Source organism: Amblyomma americanum, chromosome 1 (genome assembly GCF_052857255.1).
Source record: "Amblyomma americanum isolate KBUSLIRL-KWMA chromosome 1, ASM5285725v1, whole genome shotgun sequence".
NCBI classification, from domain to species: Eukaryota; Metazoa; Arthropoda; class Arachnida; order Ixodida; family Ixodidae; genus Amblyomma; species Amblyomma americanum.
In genome coordinates this window covers 43,909,494-43,922,376 of record NC_135497.1, presented here as the reverse complement: position 1 = coordinate 43,922,376, position 12,883 = coordinate 43,909,494, and the positions used below count along the sequence as shown (strand labels likewise).

Sequence of the window (12,883 nt, the reverse complement as noted above, 5' to 3'; positions counted from 1 at the left end):
AGCGAAAATGGCACTAGTTGCATCAACGACGCTCCTGGCTGAAGTGTCGCAGAGGCATTCCACCTCTGGGAAGTTTGATAAACAGTCGTAAACACACAGTTAGGACTTTACACCGTAGTGAAAAAGGTCGATTCCCACACGGTAACAAGGCTGGTCAGGTACAGGGCACATCATGAGGAGTTCCTTTGGCTGACTGTAAGCGTATTTTTTGCATATTACACAATTCTGAGCTAGCGCCTCAATTTCAGAGTTCATGCCAGGCCAGAAGACGAGATGACGTGGTCTTGCCTTACACTTGTTGATACCCTGGTGACCTTAGTGAATCCTTTGTAAAATCTCTCACCTCATACTACTTGGAATGATGACTGCATCCCTTGAGCAGAACACCTTTAACATGGGAAATTTCGGAAAAGAAGGGTTTCAATGGACCCTCTATTGGTTCATTCATTGTCAAGTTTCTCATCACGTTTTTAAGGTATCTATCGCTGGCTGTTACAGTAGCAAGACGTTTCTATGTTGAGTCACTAATTAGTGAAGATACCGTACTCACGGCGTGCACCTCTACGTCATCGGTGCTGACGGCATCGCTTCCTGGACTGCTGGAAGCTCGAGACAGCATGTCCGCGAGCACGAGCTGCTTTCCTGGAACGAAGTGCAGGTCGAAATCGTATCTCAGCAATCTCAAGAAGAAGCGCTGCAGCCGCAGTGGCATATCGCCGATAGCTTTTTATAGATAGCGATAAAGGGCGATGGTTGGTCTCGATGATCACTTTTCGGCCGTAGACAAAGTGGTTGAATTTTTCGCAGCCATACGTTATGGCCAGGGTTTCTTTTTCTATCTGGGAGTAGCGTTTTCCTGCATCCGAGAGTGTTCTTGATGCGTACGCGACTGGTTTTCACGTGCCGTCGTGGTTCTGCAAAAGTGCGGCACCTACTCCGTCGCATGAAACTTGAAACTTGAAACATGAAACTTTTGTTTCCCTCGTCGGATCGAACACTGATAGCAGCGGTTGTTCGCTCAAGGCCTGGCACAGTTGACGGCACTCGTCCGCTTGATTTTGCATCCAGTAAAACACCGAGTCTTTCTTGATAATGCTTCTCAAAAGCTTTGTTCTGTCTGCCAGCGCTGGAATAAACTTGCCAAAATAATTTACTAGGCCAAGCATTCTTTGCGCGGCTAGTTTATTACTTGGCTCTGGCGTCTGCAGCATGCATTGACCGAGAGAAGGACTGGGCCGTATGCCTTCTGGTGAAATTACGTCGCCTAGAAAGTCTATTTTTCTCACGCCGATGACGCATTTGGCCGGTTTGAAAGTTAGGCCTGCTCGTTCTGCAGCCTTCAGCGCAGACCTCAACCGTTTGTCGTGTTCTTGTCGTGAGGCACCCCACACTAGTATGTCATCGACATAAACTTTCGTTCCTGGCAGTGTCTCGAAGACGTCGTTTAAGGTCTTTTGAAATACTTCGGTAGCGATAGCGGCCAAATGGTGTTGCGAACGTGCAGATTCTTCGTGAAGCGGAATTTGATAGAATCCCGAGTTTGCATCTAGGCGCGTGAACACCTTTGCTCCCGCAAGTTCAGCCTCTATGTCGTCGCGTCTAGGCATTTCATAGTGCTCTCTTTTAATGGACTCGTTTATTCTCCTGGGGTCCATGCAGACACGAATTTTACCGTCCTTCTTGCGTACTATGACGAGAGGGCTTACCCAGTCTGCGGGCTCGGTTACTCTGGCGATGATGCCTCCATGCTCCATGCGCTCCAGCTCCTCTCGTAGCTGCTCTTTCAGGGCCATTGGCACACGTCGCGCCGGCTGGACAACTGGGCGTGCATCGTCATAAAGAACCATGCGGTAGTGGCGCTGCACACAGCCTATGCCAGAAAAGAGGTAGCGAAATTCATGTACAACATTTTCCGAACTGCTTTGCAATACGGTGTGGACTTGTCGGGATAACAGACCAAGGGCCTCGCATGCCTGCAAACCGAGGATTGCTTGGCCTCCCTCGCGAACAATGAAGAAATCCTGTGTGAAAATACGCTCATCTAGCGTCACTTCTTTTCGTACGATTCCGAGGTGCTTGATCTGATTTCCACCGTAGGATCGTAGCACTGCACTGCTGGGCTTCAACGGCAACCTGGGGTGCATCTTTGCGTACACGGCAAATGGCAGCAGATTAGCCTGAGACCCCGTGTAGCTCGACGAGCATACTCCCAACCTTTGCCTTCACAGTCCAGTCTGCCTGACTAGGGATGTTATTCACTGAGAGTGTTTCAAAATCTTCTTCAGTGCCTTGCAACTCGCCAACTTGCATTTTCGTTCTGCAGCATTCGGCAAAGTGATTCTTCTTTCGACACGCCCGACAAATTTTTCCGAACACGGGGCATTTTCGTGGGTCATGCGTCCTTCCGCACTTTCGGCATTTAGAACACGCTTGCAGCCTCTCATTGGAACCTGCTCTTATCTATCGTACAGGATCAGTTTGCTTTTGTTCTCCAAACCACACTTCCTGATGTGCTGACACTGCTTCTGCTGCCTGACACAGCTCTTCTGCTTTTCGTAGCGTTAACTGGCTGTCGGCGAGAAGCTTCTCTTGAGTCTTTGCATCATGCATGCCAAAAACAATCTGGTCTCTGGTCATGGACTCTGCTAGCGCTCCGAAGTTACACGATGGTGTTTTAGTCTTCAAATCTCGTATAAAACGTTCGAAAGGCTCACCGGGCTCTTGCATTCGGCTCCGGAACACATAACGTTCATTTACCTCATTGACTTGCGAAGCGAAGTAGGCATCGAATTTCCTGACTACCATTGCATAGAGTTCTTGGCCTTGCTTTCCTGGTAGGAGAAAGTATTGTACACCTCGATGGCTTCTTCTCCAGCGATGCTCAGTAGCAAAGCAGTCTTTGTTGATTCTGTCCGAGGTTTACCAGGAAACTCTGTTGCAGCCAGGAATAGTTCAAACCGCTGTTTGAACAGCGTCCAATGCTTGCCTATGTCTCCTTCCAACCGCAACGGCTCCGGTGGCTTCACAAGTTCCATCTTGCGTGTCTTCTTTCAGCGGCATGGTTTAGGCACTTCTGACACCATGTATCGTCTTCATGTCGACTGGGTTGACCGACGAGACCAGCATGAGCCCAGTGCCACGGCACGAATCCCGTAAGCTTTATTGCGCGCTTGCTTTTATACACAGAAAAGGGGCAATGCCCCTTCGGCTTATCAGCCTGTCGCTCGAAGCCAGACGCCATACGATACAACTAAAAGGAACTATCAGAATTTTCAGGATGGGTAGATTATTTCTTGGGAACGCAAGCAACATTTTTCTGCATGGAAGGGTGGCTGTGTTGCTGAGAAAATCTAAAATTGAAGTCCCAAAAACCCTCTCATATTCAAGCCGCCTGCAAAAAATGAGTGCAGTTACGTTGTTTCTGTGACTCATTTGCAATGGAGCTCTCCGACCTATCAGAGGCGTCACTTCTGAAGAGCAGAAGGGTGTTTAGAAACCAGAAAGTGCAGGCCGCACGAGCCCTTCCACTACACCCTATCTTTCGATGGGCATATGGTAGAAATGGGCTGCACGGGTGTGAAAAGAACTACACGAAGTTATCGAGGGAAGATGCCAACTACTGAACAAACTTGTGATCGCAGCCACGCACGTTTACATCAGCGGCAACAATGCAAGCAGCTGGCCTTCGGTGCATTGTGCTGTTGTGATGTGTGCACAAGGTTTGAGATATCCTCAAAATCATGTGAACAGCAGCCTTACTGTTAATGTATTTCATCCGAGGGAAAAACTGCATGTGTATTACTCACCAGACTGCACGCTGCGGTCGATTATCGCATATTTATTGACTAACTACAAAGTAAGTATGGTTGCAGATGACCCTTGTGATTGACTCTGGTGTGGTCATTCATATTTCTCTGTTCATGAATTGCTTCCTGTTGTAAGCTTAAAAAAATCAGAGTACACCACGCCTAACTGTAGTCTGCCGCCTGCCAGCTATAGATGCGGCTGGGCATGCATGCAAAACTTGAACACAAATCAGCTGGTTGAACACTTTTCTTGCAGAAGCGGGTATACTGTTAATACCAGTTTAGCTGCTTATCGCATCTGTATGCTACTGCTTTCCCGTAGAGAACGAGCACTCAAATGAAAGGTACTAAAATCATGCTTTGCCTGCTAGTGCCTGACGTACTGCATGCATGATGGCCTGCATTGGGAACTTCTTTCTGTAATGAGCAAAATGAGATGTCATGGTGCATGCATGTGGTACATCTCAGATCTTTTCAGCATATCTGCCTTTGCACTGTGAAAAGACAAGCTGCCGTGGTGGCTCAGTGGTTATGGTGCTCGGCGGCCGACCTGAAAGACGCAGGTTCGATACAAGCCGTGGCATTCGCACTGCAGTGCAGGGGAAATGCTAGATGCCCAAGTACAGAGCAATGTCTATGGACTTTAAAGAGCCCCAGATGGTCGAAATTGTTCGCAGCCTTCCAATACGGTGTCCCTCATTGCCCGAGTTGCTTTGGGACATTAAACGCCATAAATCCAAAGCAGCTGGGATGGTTTTCCCATCTTCCTTTGCTGTAGGGGTGTGACGTGTGCAAAAAACACTGTGTGCTGCGCTGTTTGTGCCTTCGTTTGGTGGTTGCTCTCACAGAGCGAAGGGAAGTGGTACTGACAGCAAAGCATGGCGTTTGAGGCCATGTGCATCGACCTGCTTTGCACATGTGTACCAGCGATGTCCTGCGTATTGCATGGAGGAAATTGAGTCACTATGATGGTAGGGCTCATGGCATGCGTTTGAACAGCTGCAGCACCTTGCTTGATTGTAAACATGCTGTTTTGCAGTTGTGGGAATGTTCTATTGAGCAGTCTTTTTTGTTTTTTCATGCATGCTCACAGGCAGGGCTGCCAGAAGCGGAATGGAATTTAACAGCGTCAAACGTTTTGGATCATATCGTAAATCCCAGAGAGAGGTAAGTTTTCTAATGCGAAGCTTTGCAAGATATAATTTGGGAAAGGAGTGGCCAAAGGGATGCTGAGGGCAGATTGGAGTTGAGAAATTACCACATTCTAATACCAAAGATGCTACTTTGACAAAAAAATGGAGCTGTTGCAAGCAAGAAAGGAACAAGAAATAAATGGCAAGGTGTTGCTAGTCCCGGCCGTTTTCACAAGCAAAGTGCAGTGACAGCGTGACAGTTTTTTATGCGTGCGTTTCTGAGGCTAGGCTGCACCAGCATTTATTTACAAACTGTGATCCCTGTCGTGCGGCCACAAGATTGAATCAAGTGATGAGAAAATTTTTAAATACAATTTCCTGCAGTAATATGTGAATTATCTGCTGCCGGACAAACATCAGCATAGCCACAGAATGTTTGGTGTTCGCTTCGGTGCCCCACCAGAAAGGTGGTTAAGCAGTGTGTGGGGCGCGTATGTCCAGTGTGAGAAAGCCAACTTAAAGGGACACTGAGGACAACACCCAATTATTGTTCCCAGTAAAAATATATTCTGTGGCTCTTTCTGGCTATGCATTTGTCCAGAAGCAGAAAACGCATTTACTGGCGAGCAAATTGTATTTAAAAACCTTCATGTCAGTCTGTGACATCCTTACCAAACAGGACTGGTTGTTACCGAGTTGATGGGGGTGGTGGTGGAGTGTAGCCCTTGTGATCCGTGAAAAAAATTTGTGTTGACAAAATTCGGTAAATGATATAAAAGTGCACTGAGGATGGCTTCATTGGTGATTGTGACGAAAATACACTTGTATGGGGCAGCTGGGGTGCACAGACAGTCCTCGTGCTGGTCCTGGTCAGAGAGAGCCTGGTCTGAGGCCTTGAAGGGAAGTATTCCTTCCCTTACTGCGCGGTTTGGGTGTCCACCAATACAGGGGTCATTTCCTTTCCTTTAAATTGTTAAAGGTGGGCTCCTTGGCAGCTGCTGGCTGCACACAACACACTGTAGCTTCCCACCCTTAAAGACAAAGCTTAAGCATCCTACAATTTCCTGCCCTTATGGGGGTGGCTCAGGTGACCACCGAGATATGAGACAGGCCTCATTTCCTTTCTTAAATTGCCCACTGCCTGCCAAAGGGTGGACTGCTTGGCAACTGCTGGCTGCAACACAACACACTGTGACTTTCCACCCTTAAAGCTTAATTAAATCCTACAATTTCCTTTCCCTTGGGGGGGTGGCTCGGGTGCCCACCCAGGAGATATGAGCCCTTAAATTCTCCAGTGGGTGGGCAATGGGGTTCTGTGGACTCCTTGGAATGCTGCCACATGCTGTGGCATCCCATTGTTAAAGGGGAAGCTTAAGCATCCTCCAATGTTTTGTAGGAAGTTTTGTTGAGATCATCAACTGGAGCATTATTGTAGTCTGGCACCTGTCCTGGATAGTTTTTTCACTCATATTGAACTGTCTCCCTGCTCTTCATTCCCATTCTGCAGCACATATTAAATGGCATGGAACTTTAGTTACGCATCCTAGCTTCTTCGCCTCCCAGGCGGCGTCATGTTGAGCATAAACAACACAAGACTGCTCATGTACCGTGCGATGTCAGTGCACATTAAAGAACTCCAGTTGGTCGAAATTCCAGAAGCCCACTACAACGTCCCTCATAGGCTGGGTCGCTTTGGGACGTTAAACCCCATAAAACCAAAACCAAGCAAATCAGTACGCGCAAGACACCATATGAATCCGACGCTGAAATCGAAACTTTTGAGAATATGACTGGGCTAGATGTGGCGGCACGTGCTTCGTGCTGCTGTCGCGTTCTTTATGGTTGCTGTGGGATTATGTGGTTGCACATGCAGGCTATCATTTTAAAAGTAATTCTAGCATAGCGTGATCCACATTCTGCTACCGTGAACTGCTTCTGCACGGCCCTATCTGCGCATGCGCAGGTGGAGCAGCCGCAGTGGCTCAGTGGTTATGGTTCTTGGCTGCTGACCGAAAAAGAAGCGAGTTTGATCCCATGCATTTGGATCAAGGTGGAATGTTAGAGGCCCGTGCACTGTGCGATGTCAGTGCACGTTAAACAAAAGAACCTCAGTTGGTCGAAATTTCCAGAGCCCTTCACTACGGTGACCCTCATAGCCCGAGTCTCTTTAGGACGTTAAACCCCCATTAACCAAGCATGTGTATACTGCCCCGAGAAGCACACACCTGCCACTACGCCGGTGCAGCTGGGTCCCTACGAAAGTGGATTGGGCTGTACTAAGGCTAATAACTCTTCTTTTTCTTTTGCACGTGGATTTTTGCACATAGGTTGTGCTCCTCAAGAAAGAAAACAACCCACTTTACCAAATTCTGCCCCTTCCACAACATTCTCAAACATTTAAAGTGCTTCAAGCAAAGCCTACAGTTGTCAGCGGAACACGCTGTTTTCACCGCTCACTACTTGAGTGCACTCTGAACATATTGCATCTCATTGCTTTGAAGTTGCTGCTGTTTGAGGCAGTGCAGAACGCTCTTTTTCCAGTGCTGTGAGCGGTAGTATTACGGAAAGAAAGCTCGAAGTGGCCTCATGTCTGCACGTAATACCTACACAAACGAAATCACAGGAACAACCCGGAAGTCCAAATTCCCACAAAGAAGCTTCGCCGTAACAGTGTCCACCATAAATTGAGCACCACCTATAACAAGCATAGCAGCATACAACTTTTAAAAAAAAACAGCTGTTGGTAACACCGGGCCATGGTCTGCGGCGTCGTGTATTGCTGCACTGGCCAATTACAGCAATAAACAGAATCAACTTTTCAGTGTTTGACTGTTTTAAACAAGCCAGGCATCAAAATTCTAAAACTTTTAATTTTTTTTGTGATTAGCTTCTTGTTTTATTAAAACTTATGGGTCATTTTTTGGTCGTGGAGGATTTTGTGTTGTGGTCGTGCAGACTTGCATCCGACTGTAGGTTCCCATAGCCCAGCCTCTCAAACTAAACCAATTTTCCATCACAATTGCTGGTTTGCTTGTGCTGAAATGTGTACGTTATAGCCTTTTTTTATCAAATGCCATTACTTTTCATGGCCCTGTCATTTTCCACTGTGTAAGTTATAGTCTGAACCATATAGTTTTGGTATGCTGTTGGGCCTGCTTTTCTAGTGCGAAAGCACAGCTTCATGACTTTTAACTGACCCACAGTTTGCGTGAAGCTTGGTCTTGAAGGTGGCCTTGGCAAAACCTAGCATAGCAACAACCCATGCAGAAATAAAATAAATATTGCCACGACTGGGTTTTGAACCCACGGCAGCACGAACAGATCAGCTTCGATGGCCACCGCATGAGGCCACTTTAATTGCTATCACTGCAGCTGATCACGCACACACAGCACTCTCACTGTGCACTGCAAATCGTCGTCTTCATCAGCTTCCATCCGCGGCACAAACAGACCAGATCACCTTAACCTCGATCAGAGCTTAACCAGAGTAATATCAGGGTGTCTACCAAATGGGAAAACCATGAAAACCGGGAATTCTCGGGGAATTTGGGTAATCTAGAAAAACTCGGGGAGAACTCAGGAGATTTGTGCTTATATCAGGGAAAATTAGCTGCAGTTCTACATAAAAGGAACTAAAGTCATGATAATGCTGCCTCGTGTAAACAATGAGGACTGGCATTGCACAGATTGTCCGGTGCGGCGTTACACGTCCTCTCCTCAGCGACCGCTGGCCTCCAACGTTATGCTGTCAAGTGGAGCATCCCAGCAAAGCGGCAAAAAGCTTTGCGGTGCAAGCGGCGCTTTCAATTTTGAAGCGTACTACGTCGAAAGCGGACACTTTCCCGCGCTTTCACAGCGCTGTGGCCGATGGCAGAGTGCGCGCTTCCTATGGTTCGCACGTGCACTGGTCGATGGCCAGCGGCCTCCCCTTGTTTTTTTGTTTCCAAGTGGACGTCTCAAACTAGGTGGCAGGAAGCGTTGTGAGAACTTGCAATGGTTCTAAATGAACTCTTCCTTCCTCCCCTTGATGGAAGTCTCCATTTCTGCCGCAGGGGGTGCACGCACGCATTGCAGGCGGCGAAGCTTTGGGAGAAAGGGAAATAGTTTCGCGCCTTTTCGCGATATGCCGACGCAAGCAAAACGAATTCTGTCCGTACTTAGCTGCGCCGTTTTGAACCGACATACTTTTAATTACTCCTGTGGTGCCGCAGGCAAGCTGCGTGCGACGTGTGTTTGCCTTCAAGTGTACTTTCGTCCAGGACTGGACGAATGCGAAACGTTGCGAGTTTGGAGCCTCAATAAGGCCCGTCAAAAGTAACTCGAACGCAGCGTACTGTGCGCTATGCAAAAAGCAGTTTTCGCTCAGCAACATGGGAAGAAGAGCAGTGACAAGTCACGCTGAAACTAAGAAGCACTGGCTGCCAGTACCAGAGTCTGGACACTCTCTGTAGCCTCAATTTTGACACCGCCGACCACCGTTGTGACCAATGCCGGGCCAGTGCCGTCAGTTTCTGCGCATCCTTCAAGTGCTTCAACTACTGCTACAAACATCCAACCCGATCATACAGCAAAGGATATCTTTCAGCGTGACTTAGAGGTCATAAATACTGAAGTTATGTGGTGCCTCAATGCTGTTATGACGCACAGATCACTCCGTGCTGCCACGGCATTGGCTTCTCTGCTCCCTTTGATGTTCCTATCATTAGCTACAGCCAAGAAAATGCAGCTTGGCAAAAACCAGGTAGGATATACTATTGTATATGGCTTCACACCTTTCCTCAAGGAGAACCTCATGTCGGAAGTAAGCCAAGCCACCCACCTTGTCGTGGTGTTTGACGAATCGTTAAACAAAGTTGCACAAAAGGAGCAAATGGACGTATTGATTCGCTTTTGGTCGGATGCACAGCAGAGCATGAAAACGCGCTACTTGACGCCATGCTTTCTGGGGCGCACGCGGGCGGGGAGGAATTGGTGTCCGCTTTTAAAACTTCCACAGATACTCTCCCGATCAAAAATTCTTCAGATCTCACCAGGTGGTCCAAATGTAAATATAAAATTTCTTTGTGAGATTAAACAAGAACTTTGCGAATCCAGCGACGGCCGTCGTATTCTCGAAGTTGGTAGCTGTGGCCTTCATGTTGTGAACAGTGCTTTCAAAACCAGACACACGGCAAAAGGTTGGCAACTCGTGGAATTTCTTTGTGCTTTGTACGACTTATTCAAAGGTGTACGTACCCGACGCGCTGAATACGCACGCTTAACCGGGAGCAACATTTACCCTGTGAAGTTTTGCTCTGTGCGGTGGCTTTAAAATGTTCGTGTAATTTCAAGAGCTATTGAGATTCTGCCGTACCTAAAAGTGTATGTCGAGTCATGTCGAAGCGAGAACAATCGACCGACCAGCTCCATTTACTGCGTGGTAGAAACAGTCATTCGCGATCCTCTGCTGCCTGCAAAGCTAACCTTTATGCATGGCATCGCGGAGGAACTGCAGCCGTTCCTGGCTCAGTTCCAGACCGATTCGCCTATGCTTCCATTTCTTGGCACAGCATTGGAGAACCTTCTACGATCACTAATGAGTAGAATAGTAAAGAAAGAAGTAATAATGGCGGCAGTTGAAGTTGATCAAGGTGGACATGGACCTTACTGTGAACGTAGCTACGACGCCCAAGGTTGACCTTGTGTTTGCTACGAATAATGCACTCCGAAAGGCCCCGAAACTTTCAGATTCGGTTATCCTGGGGTTCAGAAGGGACTGCGTCACTTTCGTGAAGAACTGCGCCAAAAAAATCGCGGAGGTCGCCGTTGAGGTTCAAGCTGGCGAGGGGATCATCTCTGGATCCCGCATGCGCGCTGATTCCCGATCTTGGGGGGAACAGCGTCTAAATGGTGCACTTGAAGTTCTAACAAAGCACCAATGGATGATGGATGACAGGAACAGAAGCTGACCGGGCGTTGCGGTACTACAAGCATATGTATGCTCCCTAGCCTCGACGCTAGTGTCATTGAAAAATTTAAGTAGGAGCACACATCGGCTGGATGCCCTTTGGGCAGGCATCTGTGGTTCGAATAAAGAATGTTCACATTTGTCAGATTCTCTCTCTTTTGCACAGAAATGTCTGTCGAGCGGGGATTTTCTGTTAACAGGGAATTCCTTGTTGAAAATCAGAAGGAGAAATCTCTGGTCGCCCAGCGAATCATGTATGATGCTGTTATGTCATCAGGAGGAGTTGCCAACGTTCACCTGGCCAAGAGGATGCTCCAAATGGTCCGTGGGGCAAACGCACAGTGGAAAGAGGGGCTGGAGAGGATAAAAGGCAGAAAGGGCCGATGCACTGAGGAAGGAACGGGAAAGGAAGCATGCCGCCACTTCTGTGAAAGAGCAAGTGTTGGCTAAAACCGAGATGCAAGTGTCCCTCATCCAAACGAAAATAAAATCTCTAAAGCACTGAAACAACACCGAAGCATTGTGCACGAACTTGAGGTTGACTTTCCAGTGTTACTTTGAGGTTTGTCGCTCTTTCACTTCTACAAACTAAGGTTTCTATAATCTGTAGTTTATCTAAATAGACTTGCTGAGAGAGAATCGCACTTGTAACACTAAAGTTCAGGTCCCACACTATTGTGATTACTATCAGTAGAGAAATATCTCGCATTTAAAATTATTTGTTTCTGCATGCATCTTCCTTTTAGTTCGTAATTGAAAATGTTCAATTCAATCCGCAATTTGTTTTAGCAATTTTTCGAAGATATTCAATTTCCTATGCATTTTGTCAATCTCTCCCCTCTTTTTAAATGAAATAAACACTACTCCTTCATATTCAAATAGGGTTAAATCGTTTTTTTATTTTTTAATATGCTTACTGGAGAGTGATACCATCAGGCGGCTTTGTGTCAGCTTGTTTTCATATAAAGCAAAGTACTGCATCACTCAGGGAATTTTACAATGCACTCAGGGAAAACCTGCAAAACTCGGGGAATTTGGAAACATCAGCTTGGTAGACACCCTGAATATAATCGGCAGACGTGCCGGCGCCTAGCAAAGCAAAACATGAGCCAGCCAGACTAAACACATGCTTTCGAACTCTGTTTAGCTATCTTAAAACCCTGCCAGTTTTTTTTTAGTGGAAGCATATCTATTCCATTTAGATGTGCACTGACATTTGTTGTCTATTGGTAATAAGTTCATTAGAATGTTTGTTTATGGCCGAAACAAACAGTATGACTGCAGCTTGCCTTTTTTACATATCTGCGTCTACTTTGTGGTGTATTTCAAGTTTGTCTTTTCTGTCAACAAGTGCTGCAGCTGCTTCCTTTGCACATATCTAGTGTGTGTTGTAAAACCGGTCTTTAGCTGCACTTTGATCTGGAGATAGGTGGCCAGCATGTGTTGTGCTTGTCTTGCCTATGCAGGGAGGTCCTTCTGCAGAGACATCAGGAAATTGTGACTCTGCATGACAGCCTTGTGTACTGCGCAATGGAGTTACTGCCTCAACCTCACCGGAGGCAGACCCCCAAGGCAGACCCTCACCGGAGGCAGACCCCTAAGTAATGCGGGAGCTTCTGTTGAAGATGTCTACACCCATATGTCCCTAGTGCTGACTGAGTTTTTTTGTTTTTTTTCAACTTGCTGTCAGCCAGATATGCGAGCATGTATAGCTGGGCACTCGGTGTAAATAAAAATTCTAGTCATTTTGACGGCTCTTCCCTTTTGATCCCAGCCATGAGGACCACTGCCGTTGTTAGTAGCCAAGTGGTATACCGTATTTACTCGCGTAATGAACCCACTTTTTTCCAGGAAAGTTGACATAAATTTGGGGAGAGGGTTCGCACTGGGAGAAAGTTCCCACATTTTTTTTGGAGTCGAACTTAAATTATATACGTCCCGCTCGTTCGTCCGGCCGTCATCCACGAAAGCACGCGGTAATCAGCCGCGTTCTTGTC

General features: G+C 47.1%; 1 protein-coding gene across 1 annotated transcript in view; it reads left to right on the top strand.

Annotated features, from left to right (window-relative positions):
* The window catches only part of LOC144132527 (uncharacterized), a 44,983-nt gene extending 32,366 nt beyond the window's left edge, over nt 1–12,617 (top strand). Inside the window, exons 6-7 of the mRNA XM_077665007.1 lie at nt 4,900–4,973; nt 12,353–12,617. Coding sequence (XP_077521133.1) covers nt 4,900–4,973; nt 12,353–12,491 — 213 coding nt within the window. The 3' untranslated portion in view covers nt 12,492–12,617. The remainder of the gene's footprint in view (nt 1–4,899; nt 4,974–12,352) is intronic.
* The last annotated feature ends 266 nt before the right edge of the window (nt 12,618–12,883 follow it).